Source organism: Phascolarctos cinereus, unplaced genomic scaffold (genome assembly GCF_003287225.1).
Source record: "Phascolarctos cinereus isolate Bilbo 61053 unplaced genomic scaffold, phaCin_HiC Scaffold_9;HRSCAF=440, whole genome shotgun sequence".
Taxonomy (NCBI): Eukaryota; Metazoa; Chordata; class Mammalia; order Diprotodontia; family Phascolarctidae; genus Phascolarctos; species Phascolarctos cinereus.
Window position 1 is genome coordinate 264,845,396 of NW_027556402.1, and position 23,331 is coordinate 264,868,726.

The window sequence follows — 23,331 nt, forward strand, 5'->3', positions numbered from 1 at the left end:
CCCCTCCCCTGCCCCCGATCTCCTTCATCATATGAACTCTGCCTGGCACACTCCACTTAGGTGAGATCATTTCCCCATTCTTCCTCTCCCTGCCCGCCCTCTCCCAGGATGCTCCCTCCTCCCCACTCTTCCATTCATCTTCTGAGATCATTCCAGCATAATAAAATCTCACCCGGGCTCCTGGTCTTGTCAGACTCCCTCTAGACCCCCAGTGACAACAGAGCCCTGCAGGTCACACACATCGTCTCCCCACATAAGAATGTGGACTCTAACCTTGGTCCCTTGTGATTTCTTACTCCTGTTTACCTTGTTCTGGTTCTCTTGCATCTTTCATTTGAAGACCAGATTTTCTGTTCAGCTCTGGCTTTTCATAAGGAATGGTTGGAAGTCTTCTCTCTCATTGAGTGTCTATTTTTCTCCTGGTAAGGTTATACGGAGTTTTTGATGGTTAGCTTATTCTTGGCTGCAAGCTCACATCCTTTGCCTTCTAGAATATTATTTTCCAGCCTCTTCACTTCTTCATTTGGTGGCTGCTGAATCTTGTATGATCCTGGCTGAGGCTCTGTGATATCTGAATTATTTCCTTCTGGCTGCTTGCAGTATTTTCTCATTGACCTTGGAGCTCTGGAATTTGGCTATAATATTTCTGGGAGTTTTCATTTGGAAGTTTCTTCCAATTTCTACTTTGCCCCCTGCTTATAAAAGATCTGGGCAGTTTTCTTTTAAGATTTCTTGAAATGTGATGTCCAGGCTCTTTTTTTGGTCGTGGCTTTCAGGTAGTCCAATGATTCTTAAATTATCTTTCCTCAGTTTGTTTTCCAGGTCAGTTACTTTTCCTGCGAAACATTTCACATTTTCTTCTAGTTTTTCTTTTCAGATTTTTGACTTTGATTTATTGCTTCTGGATGTCTCATGCATTCATTAGCTTCCACTTGGCCAATTCTAATTTTTAAGGAGTTATATTCTTCACTGAGGTTGTACTTTTCCCAAGGTGTTAATCCTCTTTTCATATCTTCCCTCTATAGCTCTCGTTTGGTTTTTAAAATCTTTTTTTGTTCTTTGCTCTTTCTAAACATCTCTCTCTTTAGCTCTTCTAGGCTTTCTTGTTGGGTTTGTGTTCAATTTGCATTTTTCTTGAGGCTTTGTCTAACAATGGTTTTGAGTCATTCTCTTCTGGGTTTGTGTCTTGAGCATCCCTGTCACTTCAGCAGTTCTTTATGGTCCAGTTCTTTCTTGTTTGCTCATCCTTCCAGCTCCTTCCTGACATTTGGACTTGATGTTAATGCAGGGGCCACAAGATCTATAATCACGGTCGTCTGATGCCTCGGGAAGTAGTATCACTAGCCCCATTTTGCAGATGAGGAGAGTGAGGCTCAGAGAAGGGAACTGTTGCATAGCTAGTAGGCATCTGAGATGGTATTCAAACCTAAGTCTCCTGGAGTGACCCCTCCTACCTTTCCAGCCTTCTTCCACCTTACACTGCCCCCCACCCAACCCCCACACTCTATGACCCTCCTGGCTTCTCCTTAAACAAGATACTCCATCTCCTAACCTTGGGCATGTCTCTCATGCCTGGAATTCTTTCTCTCTGCCTCCTGGCTTCCTTCAACTGAAGGACACTGAAATCCCACTTCCTACAGGAAGCCTTTTCTCATCTCTTTCATAATAACACTAATCTCTGTTGATCACCTCTGATTCATCCTGCCTATAGTTTATTTGTACCTAGGTGTTTGCACCTTGTCTCCATGTTAGACTGTGAGCTCCCTGAAGGCAGGGACTGCCTTCTGCCTTTCTTTGTATCCCCAGCACTTAGTACAGCTCCTGGCACATAGTAGGTACTATATATATATATATTTTTTTTTTAAACATGACACCAAGCCTAGCCCTATTCAACGTATGCTCACATCCAGCTTTGTTCAGAGCCCAGACCTGGGTGCAGGGCCTCAGACAGTGTGCCCAGGGCACAGAACAGGGGGCCCACAGCCCCTGGTGGGCCCTTTCCCTGCCCTGGCCTGTTCTCACTTACCCAGCCTGGGCCAGTTCCCCACCTCCTGACTCCCAGATTTTAACCGAGACCTCATTCACCTGGGAAGGAGGCAGAGACAGCTAGAACGTGCTTAACTGCCATTCTGGAGGTCTTTTATGCCCACTGGGGGCAGAAGAGGCAGGATGGCTCTGCCTGTGGAGAAGCTAGGTTCCACTTGGCCCCAAAGAGGGAAACCAGGTGAGAAGAGTAGGTTCAGGCTGAGTGTTCAGCAAACACTCCTAACCTTAAGGGCTAACCCAGGAAGGCCTCAGCTGCCCCTGGAGGTCCCTCCTCCCTGGAGGAGCAAGGCCAGCTTTGCTAAGGCAGGGGGACCCATTTAGCAAGAGGCAGTCATTCCGCCAATCTGAGAGTCTGTGATCCTGTGAACTGGGGCTAGCCTGGGCTTGCTACATGGCCGTACAACTCACTTCATTTCTGTGGGCCTCAGCTTTTTCATCTGTGAAATGGAAAGGATGCACCACTCCCTTTTTGCTGTGGTGACAGTAAGGGAAGCTAGCCTTCTCTGTGGATGGGCGAGGGGAGCAGAGGCTCCAGGCCTCCTCAGCCTTCTAGTCCTCACAGCCAGGCCCTTTTAGAAGCCTGTGGGGCTTAAGCCTCCTCTGGCCCCAGGCACAGCTGGGAGACAGAGAAAGGACAACCCTTCCCAGCTGGGCAGGTGCTTAGGAACCACTGGTGTGAGGAGCAGTAGGCCATGGGTCCCGGCAGGGTGAAGACAAGCCATCCATCCCAAATGCACCCTCCACTGCACCCAGCTGATCCACTAGATAGGCACAGTTTTTCTGAAAGTCAATATACTGATGATTAGCAGACCTTCCTGCCTCTGCTTTCTTCCCAGACATTCCATCAGGCTGGATTTGGGTTTTGCCTCCCCTACCCCTGGGGTCTCATCTGGCCAGGCCAGGCTGGGAAGGGCAGGGTGCTGAGGGAGGGGGGAGCTGGGGACACAGGGCAGGGTTCGAGGGGCTTCAGTTGTAGGCAGCAAGCAGCCTCAGACACCAGCCCCATGCCAGAACAATCAGCCCATCCCTAGAAAAGATGGTCTCACAGGCAGGAAACAGCACGTGCCTCTGGGAATCTGATTACATGCACACACCAATGGAAACTCAGAAAGCAAGAGAAATAGCATTCTGAGTTATTTCCACACAACTTCCCTTCTCATTTTGCATAGCTTATTTTCTCTGGTGCTTTTCTTTGGTCCAGAATGATTCTGGAGAAAAGAACTCAGTTTAACTACAACCTTCCTGCCTCCCCCAGCCTGTTCACTGGATGGCAGTCACCCAGTCCTGACTGGTGCCTGTGGGTTCTCAGATCAGAACCTCGCAGCACGGACAGCTCCTGAGAGCTCTTTGCTGGCCACCCTCCCCTACTAGGTGCTGTCTGCTTCCTCTAGGCGGTAATGCTGACCTCCGCTGATTCTGCTCCTGCCTGCCTGACCACTCCTCCTCTGTCTCCTGATCTGGATCACCATTCATCTCCCCAACATTAGCTACCGGATTTCTCCAAGACTCTCTGGGACCCTTCTCCCTCTATGCCCGCTCTCAGCAATCTCACCAGCTTCCTGGCATTTAATCAGCGTTTCAGCGCAGACGATTCCTGTATCTGCACATTCAGCCCTCACTTCTATCCTGAGCTCCAATTTTTCATGAATGAATGAATTTTTAAAAAATTGATGAAGTCCTTACTACATGCAAGGGACCATAGCAAACGCTGGGAGCCTAAAAGACAAGAATGAAACAATCTGTGCTCATGTTGCACACAACAACATGAAAGGCTGAGGGCTGGAGCAGACAGAACATTGAACTTGGAGTCAGAAAGACCCAGGCTTGAAGCCTATCTCAGATTCTTATTGGCTGTGTGACCCTGGACAAGTCACTTTGCCTCTGACAGTCTCAGTTTCCTCATCTGTAAAAGGAGAAGGTTGGACCCAGAGGGATCTACAGCCCCACCCAGCTCTAACCCTATAAGCCTATACACAGATTCACAGAACACCCACAGTCAGTGGAGGGGTGAGGGATGGGACTCATAATTAGTCTGCAGAGAAGGTGGCATTGAAGCTGAGCCATGAAGGAAACTCTTGGGGACTCTATGAGGCAGAGGGGAGGGGGCAGCACACTCTAGGCATGGGAGCAGACATCCCTGCAAAGGCCAGAGGAGCTGGTGTGCAGCAAGAGGGGCTCTGCATGCCAGAGAACTTTACATTTGATCCTTGTGGTGACAGGAAGACACTGGAGCTCATTTGGATGTGGGGGGGAGGGAGGAGAGAGGACTGAATCTGTGCTTTAGGACAAGAGGGGGTGAGGGTCCGCCCCAGGGCGTGGTGGGGTAAGAGGAGAGGAGGGGGCTTAGATAGACATCACCAGCCTGGGTAATAGCCTGTACCTGGGGGGGGGGGGAGTCCAGGATGACACCTGGGGCCTGGAGGATGGGGGGGGGCCTCCCTCTGCTGCTGCTCATCTTTCATTTTACGAGGACCAATGACATCACGGGGGACGTCTTTACTTGGAGTGAACTGACTGAAGTGAGGCAGACACCCAGTTGTCAGCCTCTTCCAGCATCCCCTCCAATCCATCTCACCAGCCCTCAGTCTCCTCGGCTGGATCTTCATCCATGTGTCCCCCAAGGCTCGGTCCTTGTCTATACCACTCTCCATGTGGTGATCTCACCCCCCAGAGACAGCCAGGAGGTGCCATGGTGCCCAGGGCACTAGGCCTGGAGTCAGGAAGCCCCGAGTTCAAATCCAGCCTCAGACACTTACTACTGGGTAACCCTGGGCAAGTCACTTAGTCTCAATTTTCTCAACTGAAAAGCAAGGATAATAATAGCGACAATCATCAGAGTTGTTATGAGTCCAGATGAGATGATAAGTGTAAAGTGCTAAGCACAGTGCCCGGCACACAGTAGGCACTTAATTATTGCTCCTGTCTCTTCATCAGCTCCCATCCATCCAGTGGTCATCTCTGTGCAGAGGACTCCGGATCTATTTCTCCAGCCCTGACCTTTCTGCTGACTGCCACGTGCTTCTCAGACATCTCCTCCTGGAAGTCTACCAGACATCTCAAACTTGACCCATCCAAACCGGACTCATCCTCTGCCCCAAACTTCCCAAGGATGGTGGCCAAAAGCACCCCCTCCTCCCACTCTCCCAGGCTGGCCCTCCCCCACTCCCTCCACACACGCCCCGGGCCAGTGTTGTCATTTCTGCCCTCCCAAGCCTCTCACACCCATTCCCTTCTCTCCACTCACAGTCACTCCTGGAACTCTGGTGTCCATTGCTACCATCTGCCTCAGCTCTCCCCACCCCACAGCCCAGTCTCCGTGCAGATGCCACAATATCCTGATTTCCCAAAGCCAGGTCTGACCACATCACTCCCTTACTCAATCAACTTCCTCCAGAATCCAATCTAGCCCCTCCATTTGGCTTTTGTCTCTTCCCACCATTCAGCCCATCCTAGCTTTGCAGCTTTTCCTACAGTCTACACTCCAGCTTCACTACCCTTTTGGCCGTTCCTTATATACTGCCTTCAGCCTCCCACCTCCAGACCTTTGCACAGGCAGGGCCCCACACCTGGAATGCCCTCCCTCCTCACCTCTATCTCCTAGAATCCTTTGCTTCCTTCGAGGCTCAGATTAAGTAACGCCTTCTCCGCAAAGCCTGTCCTGATCCCAACCCAGCTGCCAGTGCCTCCTCCCAAAGACTATCTTACACTTGGGCATTTATCATGTATATATTTTATATGTCAACAAGCAAGTAGATACTTCTATAAATGTCCATGCTTGATAGAATGCAAGCTCCTTGAGGGAAGGGCTCTGTTTTGGCTTCTTTCTGCTTTAATGAGTGCTTGATGTGACTGGCTGACAGCCTCCTGAGGCAACCCCTTTCACAAATACACACTCACACACATATACACTCATGCACACACACATATACACACATGTATACATTCACACACACACACACACACACACACATCCTGCACAATGATCGATCACTCACTCATCCCCCACCTCTGCTGTGAGCCCTCCCCTCAGTGCTGCGCCATGCCAGGGCTGCTCTAAATGCTATGCTCTGCAGGAATGCTGTGGGCACTAACTCTCCCAAAGGACAGTTCCTCACCCTGTGTGTCCTGCAGTCACACCCACCCACTTTACCGCCCAGTCACAAGTGCATACCAGTAACTTGGGATGCAGAGGGGCCCAAGCCTGGCACTCTGGGAGGGGGGCCTGAGGGTGAGGGGCAAGGGACACAGAGAAGGCAAATGCTGGCAGCAGCCACTTACCTGGTCTGTGTAGACGAAGAAGAGGATGGCTACCATGAGCTCCAGCAGGAACACAATTAACAGCATGATGAAGAACTGAGGAAGAGAGGAAGGTGTACCCTCAGAGACAGCAGGAGCCCAGCCACCTGACCCAGCCAGCACCCCAGCTGAGAGAGAGGCTGCCCTGCCTGCCCCAGTGAGACAGGACAGAGCCCTGGGCTCTGGTCCAGCCTAGTCACAAACTCATGGTGTGACCTTGAACAAGTCCTTCTCCCCGTGTGTGTGTGTGTGTGTGTGTGTGTGTGTGTATGTGTATGTGTGTCTTGTGTGTGTGTGTGTGTCTATCTGTGTCTATCTGTGTCTATCTGTGTGTGTCTGTGTGTGTGTGCGCGCGGTGTGTGAGCCCAAGGGCTTTGGACGTAACACATAACGAGCAACAGAGGGATGGACAGAAGGAAAGAAAGAGGCCAGAGCAAAGACGTTGGTCCCGGGCCTCCCAGCCCCACAAGGGCTGGCTAGGCAGAAAAGGGGCTGAGGCTTGTGGGTGGAACACAGGCAGTGGGGGTGGCAGGGGCACAACATGTTGTGGGGGCAGCCCTTGTCTTTTGGACAGTTCCTTGATTTCCTCATCATGGGTTTTTCATTCCTTAAATAACAAAAGAAGGGGGTTGGCTGAGAATTCAAAGCATGGGGTTCTCCTTCCTGCCAGACACCCACGTTTTTGTCCTCCCTGTCCCGCACCCCCCAAGCCAACTCCCTCAGATGCCACCTCCTCTGTGCAGTCTTCCATGATTAATGGCCCTCCCGACCTGAGGAGGCACCACGCCTTTCTCTGCTGCGCGGATTGCAGCAGGTCCACAGCACCGAGGGGGCTGCAGCCTCTCCCTCCACCCCTCCAAAGCAAAACTCTGAAATCCGAGTGATTCAGAGGGGCTGAGGCGGCTGCTGTGGCTGATGAGAAGCAGAACCTTTGAACATGCAAATTTCCAGGATAAAATAACAGGGCCAAAGATGCCAACAAAGGAAAGACGATTTCCCAGCAGTACAATTCTGCTCTCCTCACACCTCAGTGCCCAGAGGAGGAGAGGGAGGGGGAGAGGGAGGGGAAGGGGGGGAGAAAAAGAGGGGGAAGGGGCGACAGGGAAGGGGGAGGGGAAGAGAGGAGGGAGGGAGAGAAAGAGGAGGAAGGATAGAGGGAGGGGAAGGGGTGACAGGGAAGGGGAGAGGGAGGAGGGGCAGAAGGAAGGGGAGAGAGGAAGAGAGAAGGGAGGGGAGGGGGAGGGGAAGGGGAGGGAAGGAGGGAAGGAAGGGGAGGGGAGAGGGAGAACCAGGGGGGAGCTTGGCCTCAGGCTCCAGCTCTGACCAGTACGACCAGGTACTCTATACATAACCGGAACATCTGTAGCTCAGCCAGCCAGGACTGATTCTGCCATGGGCCTGCCCAAGGGCAGGGGACTGTACCAGATGACTTCTGAAGGGCCCCTCCAACTCTCTGAGTACACTGGCTGGAGGGGGGGCTCCCACTTCGCTTACCTGCAGGGCAGGCATCCCAAATAAGCCAAGCCGCCCCAAGTGTTTTGTCCACTTCCAGACACCACTGAACTGTTCCTTGAGGATATTATGGCGGCTGCATTCTCTAAGGCCCGGATGAACCCCTGAGCCCTCCCATCAGCCCTGTTCTGGCTCCTCTCTGGCCTTGAGCTCTGGCCAGCCCACCCAACTCCTGCCCTGAGCCAAGACTATAAATAACAGGGATCTGGGCCAGCCCCTGTAGCCGCCACAACCAGAATAATGATGATTCATGAGCTTTGGAGCAGGCATGAAGAGAGAACTCAATAAAAAAGGAAAAGACGAGCTTCCAGACACTGTGGCCCCCAAACAGCCTCCCTCCTGAGGCCAGGAAGGCAGGGGCCAAGTAGCAGGGGGAGCGGGCACCAACCCGCCCAATCACAGCCCCTGAACCTCTACCATTAGTATGCAGGGTACAACAATAAATTAAGGTCTTCTGAGTGGTAAGGAGCCAGGAATGAACCTGGGTCCTCTCCACTGCCTGCCTCCAGAACCTGGTGCAGCCTCGGACAAGGAATGAACTTGCTGTGCATCCCAGGGATGCCTGAGTGGTGACTGATGGCTCACACCTGCTCGACTTCATTGGCCTCACACTCTGGCTAAAGAGGCTGGAGACGTGGAGACAGAGGAAGGCACAGCAGAGGTGCAAAGATGGAGAGTTCCAGCTGGGGAGTCTTGAGGCCACCTCAAATTCCAAGAAAGAACAAGGGAACATGACACAAAAGGGAGGAGGAAACCAAACCTCACTCTCCCCTGGCAATGTGAGTTAAGCAGATGGTGAAGGACCAATTCTCAACTGACCCCAAGTCTTTCTTCTTATAGGACTGGGGGTGCCTATTTGGGGTACTATGCATCTGGAAGGGTGGCTATATCTTGGTAGGGTGCAGTCACTAGAGGTGATCCTGTCCTTTCCTCTGCCCTGGCCAGTGCATCCTCATCCTTTGTTTTTGAAGAGGACCAAAATGGCATCACTAGGCTAGAGTTAAGTTACAGTGAGTTCAACTAGCAGATCGGACCAATAGGAGCTTCGAATGCTCTGCCACAGGTCGGGCACAAATAGTAGATGTGAACGTTTGGGGAGGGACTCTCTAAATTTGCACATCTCAAGTTTCTTTGGAGCTGCTTCAGTTCTGCTTTGCTCACAGAGCACGTGCCTTCTCTGACGAGGGCACACCATGCTGGGGGGGCCTGTGCCAGCATCTCGCATGTCTTACAATCAATTCCAAAGTTCTTAAGAAAGACCTTGAGAGTGTCCTTGTATCGATTCTTCTGATCACCATGTGAGTGCCTGCCTTGTGTGAGTTCTCCACAAAATAGTCTTTTTGGCAAGCGCACGTTTGGAATTCAAACAACACGGCCAGCCCATTGAAGATACACCCTCTGCAGTAGAGTTTGAATGCTTGGCAGTTTAGCTTGAGAAAAGACCTCAGTGTCTGGTATTTTATCCTGCCAGGGGATCTTCAGAATCTTCCTAAGACAATTCAAATGGAAGTGATTCCATCTCCTGGCATGGCACTGGTAGACTGTCCAGGTTTCACAGGCATACAACAAGGAGGTCAGCACAACAGCTCTGTAGACCTTCAGTCTGATAGTCAGTCTAATACCTCTTCTCTTCCACACTTTCCTCAGGAGCCTCCCAAACCTGAGCTAGCTCTGGCAATGTGTGTATCAACCTCATCATCTATGTGTAATCCCTGGAAACGACACTCCCAAGGTAAGTGAACTCATCCACAGCATTCAACATTTCTCCATTTGCTATAATCAATGGTTCCACATAGGATGGAGGGTGTTATGCCGGCTGGTGGAGCACCTGTGTTTTCTTGGTGTTAATTGTCAGGCCAAAATTAGCACAAGCCGCAGAGAATCAATCCATACTTTGTTGCATCCCAGCTTCAGAGGCTGCATTGAGGGCACAGCCATCTGCAAACAGAAAACCATGCACCAACTCTCCCTCCATTTTGGTCTTGGCTCGTAGCCTTTTCAGGTTGAAGAATTTACCATCAGTGCAGTAGCTGACCTTGATGCCATGTTCATCCTCATTGAAGGCATCTGACAACATGGCTGAAAACATCCTGCTAAAAAGCATAGGAGCAGGCACACAGCCCTGCTTCACTCCATTGGTGACTGGGAAAGTGGGAGAGTGTCGTCCATTATCCAGAACTCAGGCAAGTGTGCTGTCATGGAACTGATGTACAATGCTGATGAACTTCTCTGGGCAACCAAATGTTGACATAATTTTCCATAAGCTCTCATGACTGAGAGTGTCAAAGCCCTTGGTTAGATCTACAAACATTGTGTGCGGACCTCTGTTGTGCTCCTGGCATTTCTCCTGGAGTTGTCGGGCAGCAAACACCATATCGAGCATTCCTTAGACCTTTCTGAAGCCACACTGGCTCTCAAGTAAATGACCATCTTTGAGGTGGAGGATCAGTCTTTTCTTTTGTTTTTTGTTTTGTTTTGTTTTGTTTTGATGAGGCTATTGGGGTTAAGTGACTTGCCCAGACACACACATCATGTGTCTGAGACCAGATTTGAACTCAGATTCTCCTGACTCCAGGGCTGGTGCTCTATCCACTGTGCCACCTAGCTGCCCATAGCATCAGTCTTTTAAGGAGGACTCTGGCAAGAATCTTGCCAGCAATGACTAAGAGAAAAAGACCCTTCTGTGATTGTCACAGGACAATCTATTTCCTTTACCTTTACAGAGATGGACAATGGAGGCGTCCTTGAACTCTTGGGGGATAACCTCCTCTTGCCATATAACCCAGAAGATTTCAGTCACCTTTTGTATAAGCAATGGAGCCCTTGCCTTGCAAATCTCAGCTGGAATAGACTCAGCACCAAGCACTTTGCCACACAAAAGGAGCCTAACGGCATTAAATATTTCAGCCAGGGAGGGATTGATGTCAACTTGAGGTATACAGTCAGTGGCTTCAGCATTGATTGATGACAGTCTATTGAGAACACTATAGAAGTATTCAGCCCATCTCTCAGGATCATGTCTTTATCACGTGGCTCCATCAGGCTGAGTAGTTGAGATGCACCAAAGGTCTGGCTCATAAATGGCCCAAAAAGCACCACGTATTGTTACTGTCTGCATAAAACTGAATTTCATCTGCCTTCTTACTGAGCCAAGCAGCCTGCATCTCTCTTTTGCTTGTACTTTACTTTTGACGGAATTAAATGCTGCCTTCTTAGAGACAGATGAAATGTCCTGCTGGTAAACCCTGTGGAGTTCTCGTCTTTCATTTAGCAGCTTCTGAATTTCCCCATCATTTTCATCAAACCAGCCTTAATGTTTGTGACTATTCTGACCCACGTGAGAAAATGCAGCGCTGCACACCAAAACTCCGAAGGCTGCCCACGCCTTTTCTGCTCCACTGTTGCCAACCCTATGCTGGCTCAGCTTTCCCTCCAAGTTAGCAGCAAACTGTTCCCACTCAGAGAAGCACTCTAATCTGTGACATTAATTCTTCTGGTAGTCCTTTTGCCTTGGGGCCACCGCTTTTGTTGAATGTGAATATTTAGCTTGGAGGATAAGTCCCTGATCAGTCCAGCACTCTGTGCCACACAGTACCTTCACTCTCACATCCTGTCTGTCTCTTCTCCTTACAATAGCATGGTCTATTAAACGCCAATGTTTGCTTCGAGGGTGCATCCACGAAGTCTTATTGCATTCAGGTAAATGGCAGACAGTGTTGGTGATGAGAAGGTCATGAGATGCCCAAGTCTTTAGTAGTGACCACTGCTGTTGCTGTTTCCAACTCCATTCCTCCCTAGGACTCCCTGCCAAGTCTGGCAGTCTGAGCCTACTCTGGCATGAAAGTCACCCAGAATTAGAAGGTTGTCCTCTTTGGGCCCATTGATGATAAGGGTCTCTAGACCTTCATAAAATTTTTCTTTGACCTCATCAGAATTCTCCATGGTGGGAGCACAGGCCATGATGGTGGCGTGACATTTCCCTGCAAGTGGCAATCTCATTGTCATGGCCTGTTGTTCCCTCTTTTTGGAAGGCATACAAGCTTATTGACCAGGTTAGTTTTGATTGCAAAACCTACACCAGCTTCACAGCCCTCCCCTTCACTGCAGCTACTCCAGAAAATTGTCCATCCAGCTCCAACTTCACTAAGCTGGCCTTCCTTGGCCAGCCTCATTTCTCTCAGGGATGCTATCTGGATGTGATGCCTGCTGAGTTCTCTCTCAACAAGAGCTGTTCATCTTTCAGATCTACTGGTTTTCATGCTGTCCATAAGTGTGCACACATTCCATGTACCAATGGTGAGGGGAATCATCTTTGCTAAAGTTTTGTGTGTGTGTGAGAGAGAGAGAGAGAGAGAGAGAGAGAGAGAGAGAAGAGAGAGAGGGGGATACAACAGCGTGGGATCCCCGTCTGCCAGTAAATCAGGCCAGGGTTGAGTAACAGATAATTTTTAGGGCACCTTTTCTAGCCCCTTCCTCACATCAGGAGGTGAGCTGTGCGATCCTTAAAAGGCTGCTCAAACACCTAGAGGGCTGCCAAATCCCACAGCTGCTTCCAGTGAGGAGACCCTAGGCCTGGGCCGCCTGTGTGCAGCTCCCAGCGCATCTGCACCTGCTGCTTCGTCACTTGCCTGTGGCCACAGGACTCAGAGCTAGGTAAAAATGGTCAAACAGTGTGGGAGGTGTCTTGATTCACGCGCAGACTGGATTTAACAGCTGCACAAAGTTGGCCTCACTGTCTCCTCCAGAGTCATCGCAGTCCAGTGGCAGGACAGTGAGGATGTTGGCAATGGCTCAGGATGCAGTAGACGACCTCAGCATCTTCAACGTCTGACCAGCGTCCAGGCGCTCACAGCACCTGCTTCAGCCACCTTCATGGCCGTTGGAACAAATTGTTCTCATCCACCTGTTCCGCCAGGGGAGGTCTTCACATGCTTGGGGCAGACACCCCCCTAACTCACTGATGGGTTTGAGACCCCTCAGTTACCCTCAATCTGGCTTAGCCCATCTGCTGAACTGGCTTACTGTGGTGTGGCCCCTGTACATGCCACAGCTTCTTGGAGCCCCTGGTGAGAGTCAGTGGATCAGGTGGACACCAAAGGTGGAGAGCAGCCCTGAAAGGGCCCGGCAGCCCACATGCCGGAGGGCTTCCCTGAACACATCCTCCAGCCTGCCCTGGGCAGTACCGTGAGTCTGGAGGAATGGGCACATTCCTGGGGACAGTAGAGGCTCCCAGAGAGGAAAGGAGAGGTGTCCTGATAGGTTAAGGTTAAGACAGGCCCTCCCCTGGATCTCCTTCTTGCTTTCTCAGCAGCCCTTTGAGAAGCAAGGAGCCAGGAAGACTTGGGTTCAGATCCTGCCTCAGGCCCTGGTTAGCTGTATCACCTCATCTCATTCTGCCTCAGTTCCCCCATCTGTAAAACAACAGGGCTGGACTCCATGGCCTTAAATGTCCCCCCAGCTTGAAACGGATGCTCCTCTGATGCCTGAGGGCCAGGCCCAGGATCCCAGCCACTTCCTGCACAATCTGCTCGCTCCCTGCCTGGCAGTACCTCTTTCAGAAAAAAACAAAAGCAACTGAATTTTTCCCCACTTTAAAACACTGTAATTTAATAGATGGACTGGCCTCATAAAAAGCTTCCTGTGCATGATTCCCGAAAGGCCTCTCGGCTTGATATATTAATAGGTAAGAAGAACATTACCAAAGAAACACTTACTTTTTAAATTATCTGTGATTAATGTTTCATGAAAAGAGGAAAACACACATCCCCATCTCTACCGATCTTCCTCTTTCCATAGCTCTCTTTAGGAAGCGGTAGACTCATGGTCCCCATGACCACAAAGTGACAAGCTCTCTCTGTCCCCTTTCTCAGCCTTTCAGACAATGAGCGCTCTCTAACAAGGAAATGGACTGCTTCATAAGGTAGTGAGCCTCTCATCATTGGTGGTATTCAAGTGGTGGTGGGGCCATCATTTGTCAGCTATATTGTAGGAGAGATTCGTGCATCTGGCAGGAGGTGGGGGCCCACAGTCTGGAGTGGGCCCTCAGCCTGTCTGCTCCTGATGTGGGCCGGAAGCCCAGATCAGCCCCTCGGCTGGTTCCTTAAAACAAGGTTCACAACATGCCTCCGCCGATCCAGGCCTCATAGTTGGCGATGGGGCAGAGGGGTGTGCTGCCACGGTCAGCTGCCTCTGACCATGATGGGCGGAGGGATGGAGATGCCAGAGCCCTTCTGGGCACCACCTACCTCCCTGAAGCCGGCAGATGGCCCCGCAGCCTGAGGGCCAAGGAAGGATCTTCCAAATGCCAACTTGGCCAGGTTGCCCCAGCTGGGCTCGAGTGGCCCCAGCCAAGCTGGGGGCAAGGATGCCATGAAAGAAAGCAGAAAGGGCAGCTTTCTTGTGCCCAGGCTCCAGGAGGAGGCCTCTCTCTCAGCCTCCCCATCCACACTCAGGGACAAGCAGTTCACAGGCCAGGCAGGCCCTTCTGCCAAGAGGCATCTGGTTGTGTGGAACCACGGAGGGCTGGGCTACAGAGACGCCGAGCCCCAGAGCAGCAAAGACCACTCCGTATCCCCCAGGGAATGAGGAGCAGAGGGGAGGGTCTCACAGTCCCCCTGAGTCCATAGCCAGCCCTGTCTCCCCTGGACACAATCTGACTGTGCCTAAGCCTCTCCAGAGTTTGGGGGAGAAGACAGGGGCATGGAGAATCCAGGAGCCCAAGGAGGCAAAGGACGTAGCCTGTTCCAGGGTGGAGGGCTACCTGGGCTGTGCCAGCCACTCTCAGAGCTACCCCTCTACCCTGGGAGGCTCCCAGGCACCACTGCCGGGCCAGGTAGACTCTTTCCCCCTGTGCCTGCCCCAGCACCCCGGTCATCCCACCCACTTCCCTCTTCCTTCTCCCTCCTCCTTCCCAGCCACCCCCTCCACCCGGTAAACATGCTTCCCAAAAAGCCACCCAAAGCAAGCAGGCCACAGAGGAGGGTCTGCAAAGGGGGAGCTCCCTGGCTGGTTTCCTGCAGGCCCCCAGACTTGGGTAGCATGGAGACAGGGGGATTGAAAGGATGAATTAGGCAGTGGTGGCCTGGGGGGAGGGGCTTTCTCTGTTGCAACCCCAGGCCATGCTTCCTTCCCCGGATCCCTCGTCCTGAGCCAATCCTGGGCCGTCACTCCAGGATCCTCCAGTACCGCCCCCTTCTCCCCCCCCCATCCCCAACACTCACACTGAGAAGCAAACATTTGTTTTCTTTGATGGCTCCGATGCACCCCACAAAGCCTATGACCATGACGAAGGTGCCCGTGACGATGAGCAGGTTGGCCGCTGAGAGCGAAGGGAAGGAGGGTGAGAGGGTGGCGAAGTTGCCCTGCGTCACAGCCAACCAGATGCCCACACCGAGAATCCCGCATCCTCCAAGCTGGGGGCGGCAGAAGAGAGAGAAGAGGAGTCAAGCCGTGAGTGCGGACCCCAACCCACAGCCCAATTCTGACGGCCCCCTCATCTGCTTCCCCCACTGGGGAGTGGGGCCAGCCCAGACGTGACCTCTCCCGCACCTTCCCACCTGCTGGGACTCTCGCAAGAGGCTCCCCGCCCCTCCTCCCCCGCCTCGAAGGCGGGGAAAACCTCCCAAATCTGCTGGGGGAGGAGGGGCAGGAGCCAGGCTGGCCGAGCAGCTGCCCCTCCTTCGCCCCAGCCACCTCCTCTAAGAAGAAAAGAGATCACCCCAGGGTCTCCCCTGAGGAATCCTGACCGCAGAGCGCAACACCCTTCCTCCTGCCCCACCCCATATCATTCCCACATCACCTGAGGCAGAGCTTTAGAGTCCCCTCCCTTCCCCTCCCCCCCCCGACTCTGGTGGGAGCTTCAAGAAGGCCCAGCTTCTCCCTGCCTGCCCCCCTGCTGTGCACAGCCGCTGCAGCGCGCTGCCCCTGTGGCCATCTCACTGGCCTGGTTCGAGAACCCGTCCTCCTGGCATGCGCCCTGCGCCACAGGACTGAAGCGAGGCTGGGCCCTCTGGCCTCTGGGGCATCACTCCACATCCCCTGCCTTTGCACTGAGCACGGGGACACAGGGTCCAAACTCCGTGCAGCAGCTCCTGGGCAAAGACATGTAGGAGGACAAAGCTGCAGCTGCCTCTCTTCGGTAAAATGCTTTTCCCCAGCCAGCCCCATCGTGCAGGTGAGGAAGGGGAAATGGAGTGGGGAGCACCGCAAGGCCACCTGAGCAGTGAGCTAGCGCTAGGGCGGGGCGGGGGCCAGCTTCAGATTGTAGGGCCGGCTTCTTCCCGCCTTCCCCCTCCCCACCCTGCCCGGACAGCGCTCCCCTCCCCTGGGGAAGGTCGCCTCTGCCCAAAGGCGCCACAGGTGGTGGGCTCCTCACCCACCCCCCAGAGCCTCACACACCTGCTAGGACAGTGAGAGGCGCCCCGGAGGAGGAGGAAGAGCCCACTGCAGACCTGATTCATTGTGTGACTCCAGGCGGGGCACTTCCCCCTCCAAAACTCAGTTTCTCCACATCTGAAATGGGGGGAATCATTTCTGCTCTGTTCTGCCCTTGCCCTGACAACCTCCCAGGGTTATTTCTTGGATAAGGAGAATGCATTCATCCTGACCGTGATTTGTAAAGCTCTGTGGGCAGCTGTGGCAAGGGGCCCGGCTAAAATGTTTGTATTTTCAGGGAGCAGGCGAGAGCCCTGAGCCCCGGGCTGAGTTTCAGACGCCAGAACTGATCTCTTCGTGGCCTAGGGACGAGGCCGAGGCGGCTGCCTCACAAACCCGTCCCCAGCGACCTTCTCAACAAGGCTGCTGGCTCCTACCTGGCCGGTCTCTGCCGGACGATGATCATCACTGCCCCTACTGGCCTGCCCCAGCCGATTCCCACATTTGAGACACCAGCGGAAAGAAGGCCCCCAGGATCCTTGTGCAGGAGAATGATCCCCGAGCTCCCAGGCTCTCTCTTCCCCTCCCCCAGCCCACCCCCGATCTTCCTTAATGAACGAAAGGCTTCACTGAGTTTCATAATTGCTCATTATTACAAAAGTCAATTTAAGAAAACAACAAAAAAGAGAAAGAGGTTTCAGGGCCTCACTCACATCCCCCCCCCCCCCGCTCTAGAAAGTGATGGGGGGAGGGGAGCTGGAGGGGCCCAGAGACCCCCAGCCAAGGGCTGAGCTGTGTTCATGAACTTTGGCTTTCCAGCTGCTAGTTTGTGCCCTAGAGCTGAGTCAAGCAACACTGAAGAGGGGCAGCACCAGACCTGGCATCCTGAGGACCTGAATTCACGTCTAGCCTCAGACACTCCCTGGGTGTGTGACCCTGGACAAGTCACTTAACTTCTGCTTGCCTCAGCTCCCTCCTCTGTAAAATGGGATAATACTAGCATGTACTTCCCAGAAATGCTTGCTGCAATGATGATGCTGGTGCCAGTGTCTGTGGGAAACCCGCGATGTCTAACAGGCACCTGGAGATGTCAGACTGGAGGCCAGGTGAGGGGTTAAAGGATATCAATCAGCCAACCGTGCAAAATCTGCTAACGTAGCCCAGGCATTGGACCGAGATATCTGCTGATGGGTCCTGGTGTGCTGACTGCGCCTGAGGCAGCGTGACCAGGAAGCCAGGGTGGGAAGGCCTCTTTAAGGAGAGACCTGAGCATGCTGGGGGCAAAGGAGAAGGTGCTGGTGGAGACCAAAGATGAGAGAAGAGGATGGGAGAGCTGGTGAGGGGGTCCCTGGTGAGAGCTGGTGAGGGGATCCATATGGGAGAGCTGGTGAGGGTTCCCTGGGGGTGAGCTGGTGAGGGGGTCCCTGGGGAGAGCTGGTGAGGGGATCCATATGGGAGAGCTGGTGAGGGGGTCCATATGGGAGAGCTGGTGAGGGTTCCCTGGGGGTGAGCTGGTGAGGGGGTCCCTGGGGAGAGCTGGTGAGGGGGTCCATGTGGGACAGCTGATGAGGGCGTCCCCGGGGGAGAGCTGGCTCCACCTTCTCCTGGAGGAGAGGAGGAGATCTGCTGAGGGCAAGGGGGCGGGGGGGGGGGAGATGGGAGGAGGGCTGAGGAGGTTGGAGAAGGAATCAGTGAGAGAGATATCCCAGGGGGCAGAGGGAAAGGTAAGGCAGGCACCTTAATTCAGTAATACCAAGGGCTGCAAATCTCCCCAATGGAACAACCCTTCCAGCTCAGGGCAAGATGCTCACCAAGAAAATCATCCAGGCATGACTCCTTTCTGTTTGCCTTTATTAAGCCTGGTGCTCTAGAGGGAGAAGGCTGGGCATCTGGGCTCTGGCCCCTCCCTGGGCACCTTTTTCTGGAATGCTCCAGACATTCTCATCTCCTCTCTCCCCAGTCCTATCTCAGAGGTTTTTGGTCTTAATCAGCTTTCCTTCTTTCCTTCCTTCCCATCCTCCCTCTCTCCCTCTCCAAGAAACACAGAAACAAAATGCCTGCTGGAAATGGTTTGCAAACAATCCCCCTTCAGGATAATCTGGGCCAAGGCCCTGAGACCTCTGAGTCAGAATGGCTATCGAGGCCAAGAAAGGCTCTCTTGGTCTCTTCAGGACCTTGTGCAAGAGGCCTCAAGACATCAGGGTGTCCGAAGGTAAGGAGCACCAGGAATTCCCATCCTCGTGCACTCAGAGGCAGACCTTTGCAAGGTCCTCGGATAAGGTTTAAAACCTCCAGGATGGGCAGTCCTTTCTGGGTCATCCCAGACTGACATCAGTCAGTGCCCCTAGCAGGGCTCTGACCACACAGGTCAACTAGTGCAAGGGCCTGGGAGAATCTCGCTGTCTCTGTCTCTCTCTCTCCCTCCCTTCCTCCCTCCTTCTTTCTCCTCCCACTCTCTCTCCCCCTCCTTCTCTCTGTCTCTATCTCTCTCTCTGTCTCTCTCTGTCTGTCTGTCTCTCTCTGTCTCTGTCTCTCCTCCCTCTGTCTCTGTCTGTCTCTGTCTCTCTCCCCCCCACACCCCTCCCTCCTTCTTGAATCTGAATTTGAACTCAAGTCTTCCTGGCTCTGGGTCCAGCTCTCTATCCACTATGACACCAGCTGCCTTCCTGTCAGAAGGTGCCTGAGCTAAAGAAAACTAGAGGTCCTCCTAAGCAGAGCTGAGCAGGGAGTGCATGCTAAGCATGGGGGCAGCCTGTGCAAAGACTTGGAAGTGGGAGATGGGCGGTCACGCAGGGAACAGTTAGACTAGAGAAACCATGAAGTGACTTTCCAATCTCCAGGGGTCCCAGAGAGCAGGGGCTGAAGCCGCCCTGGAGCCAGACCTTAGACACGTGACTCCACTCATTTCACAGACAACTACTGAGTTCCCCGTCTGCCCTTGGGAGTCCTCTGGCCGAGCTCCAGCCAAACACCTCGGCCGGGGACACTTTCGTTGCTGTGACAAGGACAAGTCTGTCAAGGAAACCCAGCCGACGTGGAAGCTTCTGTGAGCCACACCCGGACACCCAGGGAAAAAGTGCCCACCTCTCCATCCTGCCCCCCAGCTTCTTTGCAAGAAGGCAGCAACACCAGGGCCCCACTCACCTCCCCAAAACAGAAAGTGGGGGGAAGGGGCACTTTGTGTTCTGAAGGGAAGATGTTCTGCGTCTCCCTGGGGCGTGTGGGCTTGGGAGCACGGGTGTGCACTCACATGCACTCACATACACACAAATTCACATACACACTCATACAAACTCATACACATTGACAAATGTGAGTCACACACACACACACACACACACACCCTGAGCTCCCATGGGAATCCTAGGCAACAGAACCTGAAGCCTGTGGCTGGAAGGGCAGGTGGGCGGTACAAAGTGGGGAGAGAAGTAGAAACCAGCTATTTCTTTCTCTGCTCTTCAGAAAGCCCCTTGAGGCATCTGGCAGCTGTCCACAGTGCTGAGAGCTGGATGCCATGTGCAAAGCAAGCATGTCACTGTCCACAGCCAGGTAATTCTGACATTGGAGGGCCAGGCCAAAGCCATAACAATTCCCCTTCCTTGAACCTCAGAGGACTTGGTGTCTGCCCTTCCTTCCCACCTTCGGCTGCTGGTTCTGAAAGCTAGCGCTCAGAAGGTCACGGATGAGCTGGGTGACAAGGAGGGGCCTGAGGGTCATCTGGGGGTCAGCTTAAGGAGCTGAGGCTGTTAAGCCTGGAGAAGAGAAGATTCAGGGGAAGGTGCTCACTGGGCTCAGGGCTCCCCCGCAGAAGAGAGATCAGGATTCTGGCTTGGCCCCAGAGCCTAGGGGCTGTTGTTGTGTTCAAGAAGAGAAAGCACATTTCAGTTTGATGTCAGAAAAGATATCCTCATAACAAAATCTGCCCCCACAAGTGGCCTGGGATGCCCACCTTGAGGGAGAGGGCCCCCAGGAAGGCCACTGGCTGAGGCCATTGGGGTGGGGGGAGGGGATGTGTGTTCTGCTATAGCTTAGATGAGAGGCCTGTGAGCCCCTCCCAAGCCTAAGACTCCATGCCTCCCATGTGCTCACCCAATGCATGAAGACAGTCCGGAGCCCTGATCTCTGGCCCTCAAGGTGCTACAGAGTGGGAAGCCTTCAGGGGACTGAGGGAGCTCGGGCTATCAGACATCAGGACCACCTAAGACCCACAAAGGCCAACCACAAGCCCCAGCTTTCCTTCCTCCAGACAGTGAGCATAGGACCAGGGAGGAGAGGTGGCTGGTCAAACACAAGTGACTGATGCACCATGCTAGGAGCTTCCCGGGGGCAGGGGTGGTGAGGCTCCCTGCTCAAGTCTGGCTGAAACACCTCCAAATGTGTCGGCCCTCACCAAATGAGAGAGAAGGCTGGGAGGGGGGGGATGTAGCCAAAGGCTTTGACCCTCTGGTCAGTAGCAGGTAAGAAACCAAGACCTGGGTTCCACTGTGGCTTTGCCCCACTGGGCTACAGCACCTTGGACTCTGTGGACCTCGGGTGGGGCAGGGAGGGGGGAGGGCCTCTAAGGACCATCTGCAGCTCAGATCTCTGGATCCCGGCGTGGGCAGTCTAACACCTGGCCTGAAGCAGCTTTGGGGATTCTGCTGGTTTTGAAAAGCAGATATGTTCGGGGGGATGGGGTCAGTCAGTCAGTTAACAAGCATTTAAGCCCCTTCTGTGCCAGGCCCTGTGCTAAGTGCTAGGGGCACAAAGAAAGCAGGGAACCCCCCCCAAGAGCTCAATCCAACGGGGAAGACAACATACAAAGATCAGCGCGGACAAGTATAGACAGGACACACTGAAGATGATCAGCAGTATGGGGGCTGGGGAAGGTTTCTTACAGAAGATGGGGCTTCTGCTGGAATCTGAAGGAAGCCAGGGAAGTTGGGAAACAGAGATGGGGGGACAGGGGGTGGCCAGAGAAAATGCCCAGAGCTGAGAGATGGAGGTCTGGTCTGTGGAACAGCCGGCAGGCTGGGTCACTGGACTGAAGAGTGGGTGTTGGGGAGGAAGAAGACTGGGAAGGGAGGAGGAAAGTTCAGAAGGGCTTTGAAGGCCAAACAGAACACTCTGTACTTGACCTGGGGCAATAGAGAGCCATTGGGGTTTACAGAGTAGGGGTGGCGTAGTCAGAGCTGGGCTTCAGGAAAACCCCTTTGGTGGCTAGTGGAGGATAGACTGAGGCAGGCAGACCCCGGGCCCCAGCAGCTACTGCCATGGTACAGGGGTGAGGTGATGAGGTGGGGGCAGGGCAGGGTCAGAGGAGAGAAGAGGGCATGGCATGCACAATAGGGGTCATGAAGGTAAAATTGACCAGCTACGGGAAGATGAGGGTGAGGGGTCAAGGATGACACTCAGCTTGTGAGTCAGGTGATTGGAAGAATAGTGGGACCCTCTTCACCACCCCAAGTCTGGGAGAGGGGAGGGCTTAAGGGGAAAAGGAATGAGTTCAAATCTGAACATACTGGGTTTTGGTTGAGTTTCCGATGTTCAAGACATCCAGTAAACGCTTGGAGATATGAGACTGGAGTTCAAGAGACAGGTTAGGACAAATAAACCTGAGAATCCTCTGCACAGAGGCGATCATTAGCCCCATAGAGCATATGACAGCACTGAGTGAAGCAGGAGGGATGGAGAAATGCTGAGGGCCAAAGACAGATACCCACAGCTAGAGGCTGAGACCCGGAGGAGGATCCAGCTAAGGAGAAGGGCAGAGAGGAAGGAGGACAGCCAGGGGAGATGGCATCCTGAAAGCCTAGAGAGAAGAGAGCACGTCGAGAAGGCTGGGGCTTGAGAAAAGGCCGTGGGGCTGGACAGCTAAGAGATCAATGATAACTTTGGGGAAAGAAGTTTCAGTCCAATGAGAGGCTGAAGGCCAGACTGCAGAGTTCAAGTGCGGGACCTTCTACAGGAGGTTAGCTAGAAAAGAGAGGGTGAGAGGACAGTGGCTAGCTGGGAGGAGTGGACCGAGGGAGTGTTTTTGGACGATGGGGGAGAACTGATCACGGTTGTAGGGAAGAAGCCAGTGGTTACAGGGAGAGACTGCAAGTAAGAGACAGAGGGGGGGATGACAGAGGGGCACACTCTTGGAGGTAGTGAGATGGAATTGCGCCCAAGAGCAGAGTGGCAGAAGACTTCTGGGAGATGGGAGTTGAGGAGGGGAGAAGAGGGAACCCTCCGTGAATGGCTGCTGTTTTTCAGTAAAATAAGAGGCAAAAATCTTCACTAAGGGGTGGGGGTGGAGTGGGGGAGGGGAGCCATGTGAGGTTTGACGAGAGATTAAGTCTTAGAAAATCCACTGAGATGAGGAGGTTAGCAAATCAGTTAAGGAAATGCAAAAGGATGGCCTTGCCCTGGTGAATTGAGAGATTATGTAACAGAAGTCTGTAGTGGCCCCAGTCTGCAAGGTTTCCTGATCTTCTCCCTCTTTGTTAAGTAGCAATTGTGTGGCAGAGGATGCTGGGAGCAATCCAGAGATGAGGCCTGGCCCGACATTAACAGGGTGGCCCTCCAGCTCAGCTCTGTCTGCTCAGAATCTTCACACTGACCCCACACTCACACCCCCACACACTACACATCACACACATCACACACACACCACACACCACACACACACACCCCACACCACACACACACATCACACACATCACACACACCACGCACACACTACACATCACACACACATCACACACATCACACACACCACACACCACACCACACACATACATCACACACACCACACACACATACAATCAGAGGCGACAGAGCTGTCCATAACCTTCAGCATCACGGGCACATCAATGCCCACTCCTCCCGCCCAGCTTAGCATCCATCAAAGCTGGCCACGAGTTGCCACTCCATTTGTACAGCATCTACTGCAGGGATAGTGATGGAGCTGCTTCCCCAGCAGGGAGAGAAACCTGCCCACAACCTGGGACAACCCCAGCTGAATCCCTCTGACCGGTGGAAATTGGACACCCTGGATGGGAACACCCCGGAAGACTACAGATCAATAACTCGTTAGGAGCCGGGCAGCCAGACCCATGGCTATGTCACGTCCTAGGACTC

At 53.2% G+C, this 23,331-nt stretch overlaps 1 protein-coding gene across 4 annotated transcripts in view; it reads right to left on the reverse strand.

Annotated features, from left to right (window-relative positions):
- TSPAN4 (tetraspanin 4) overlaps nucleotides 1-23,331 on the reverse strand; it is a 91,050-nt gene that overhangs the window by 15,445 nt on the left and 52,274 nt on the right. For all 4 annotated transcript variants that reach the window (XM_020979355.2, XM_020979356.2, XM_078148743.1 and 1 more), the window contains 2 exons: nucleotides 15,075-15,266; nucleotides 6,325-6,399 (listed from right to left, as the gene is read on the reverse strand). In XM_020979355.2, coding sequence (XP_020835014.1) covers nucleotides 6,325-6,399; nucleotides 15,075-15,266 — 267 coding nt within the window. The remainder of the gene's footprint in view (nucleotides 1-6,324; nucleotides 6,400-15,074; nucleotides 15,267-23,331) is intronic.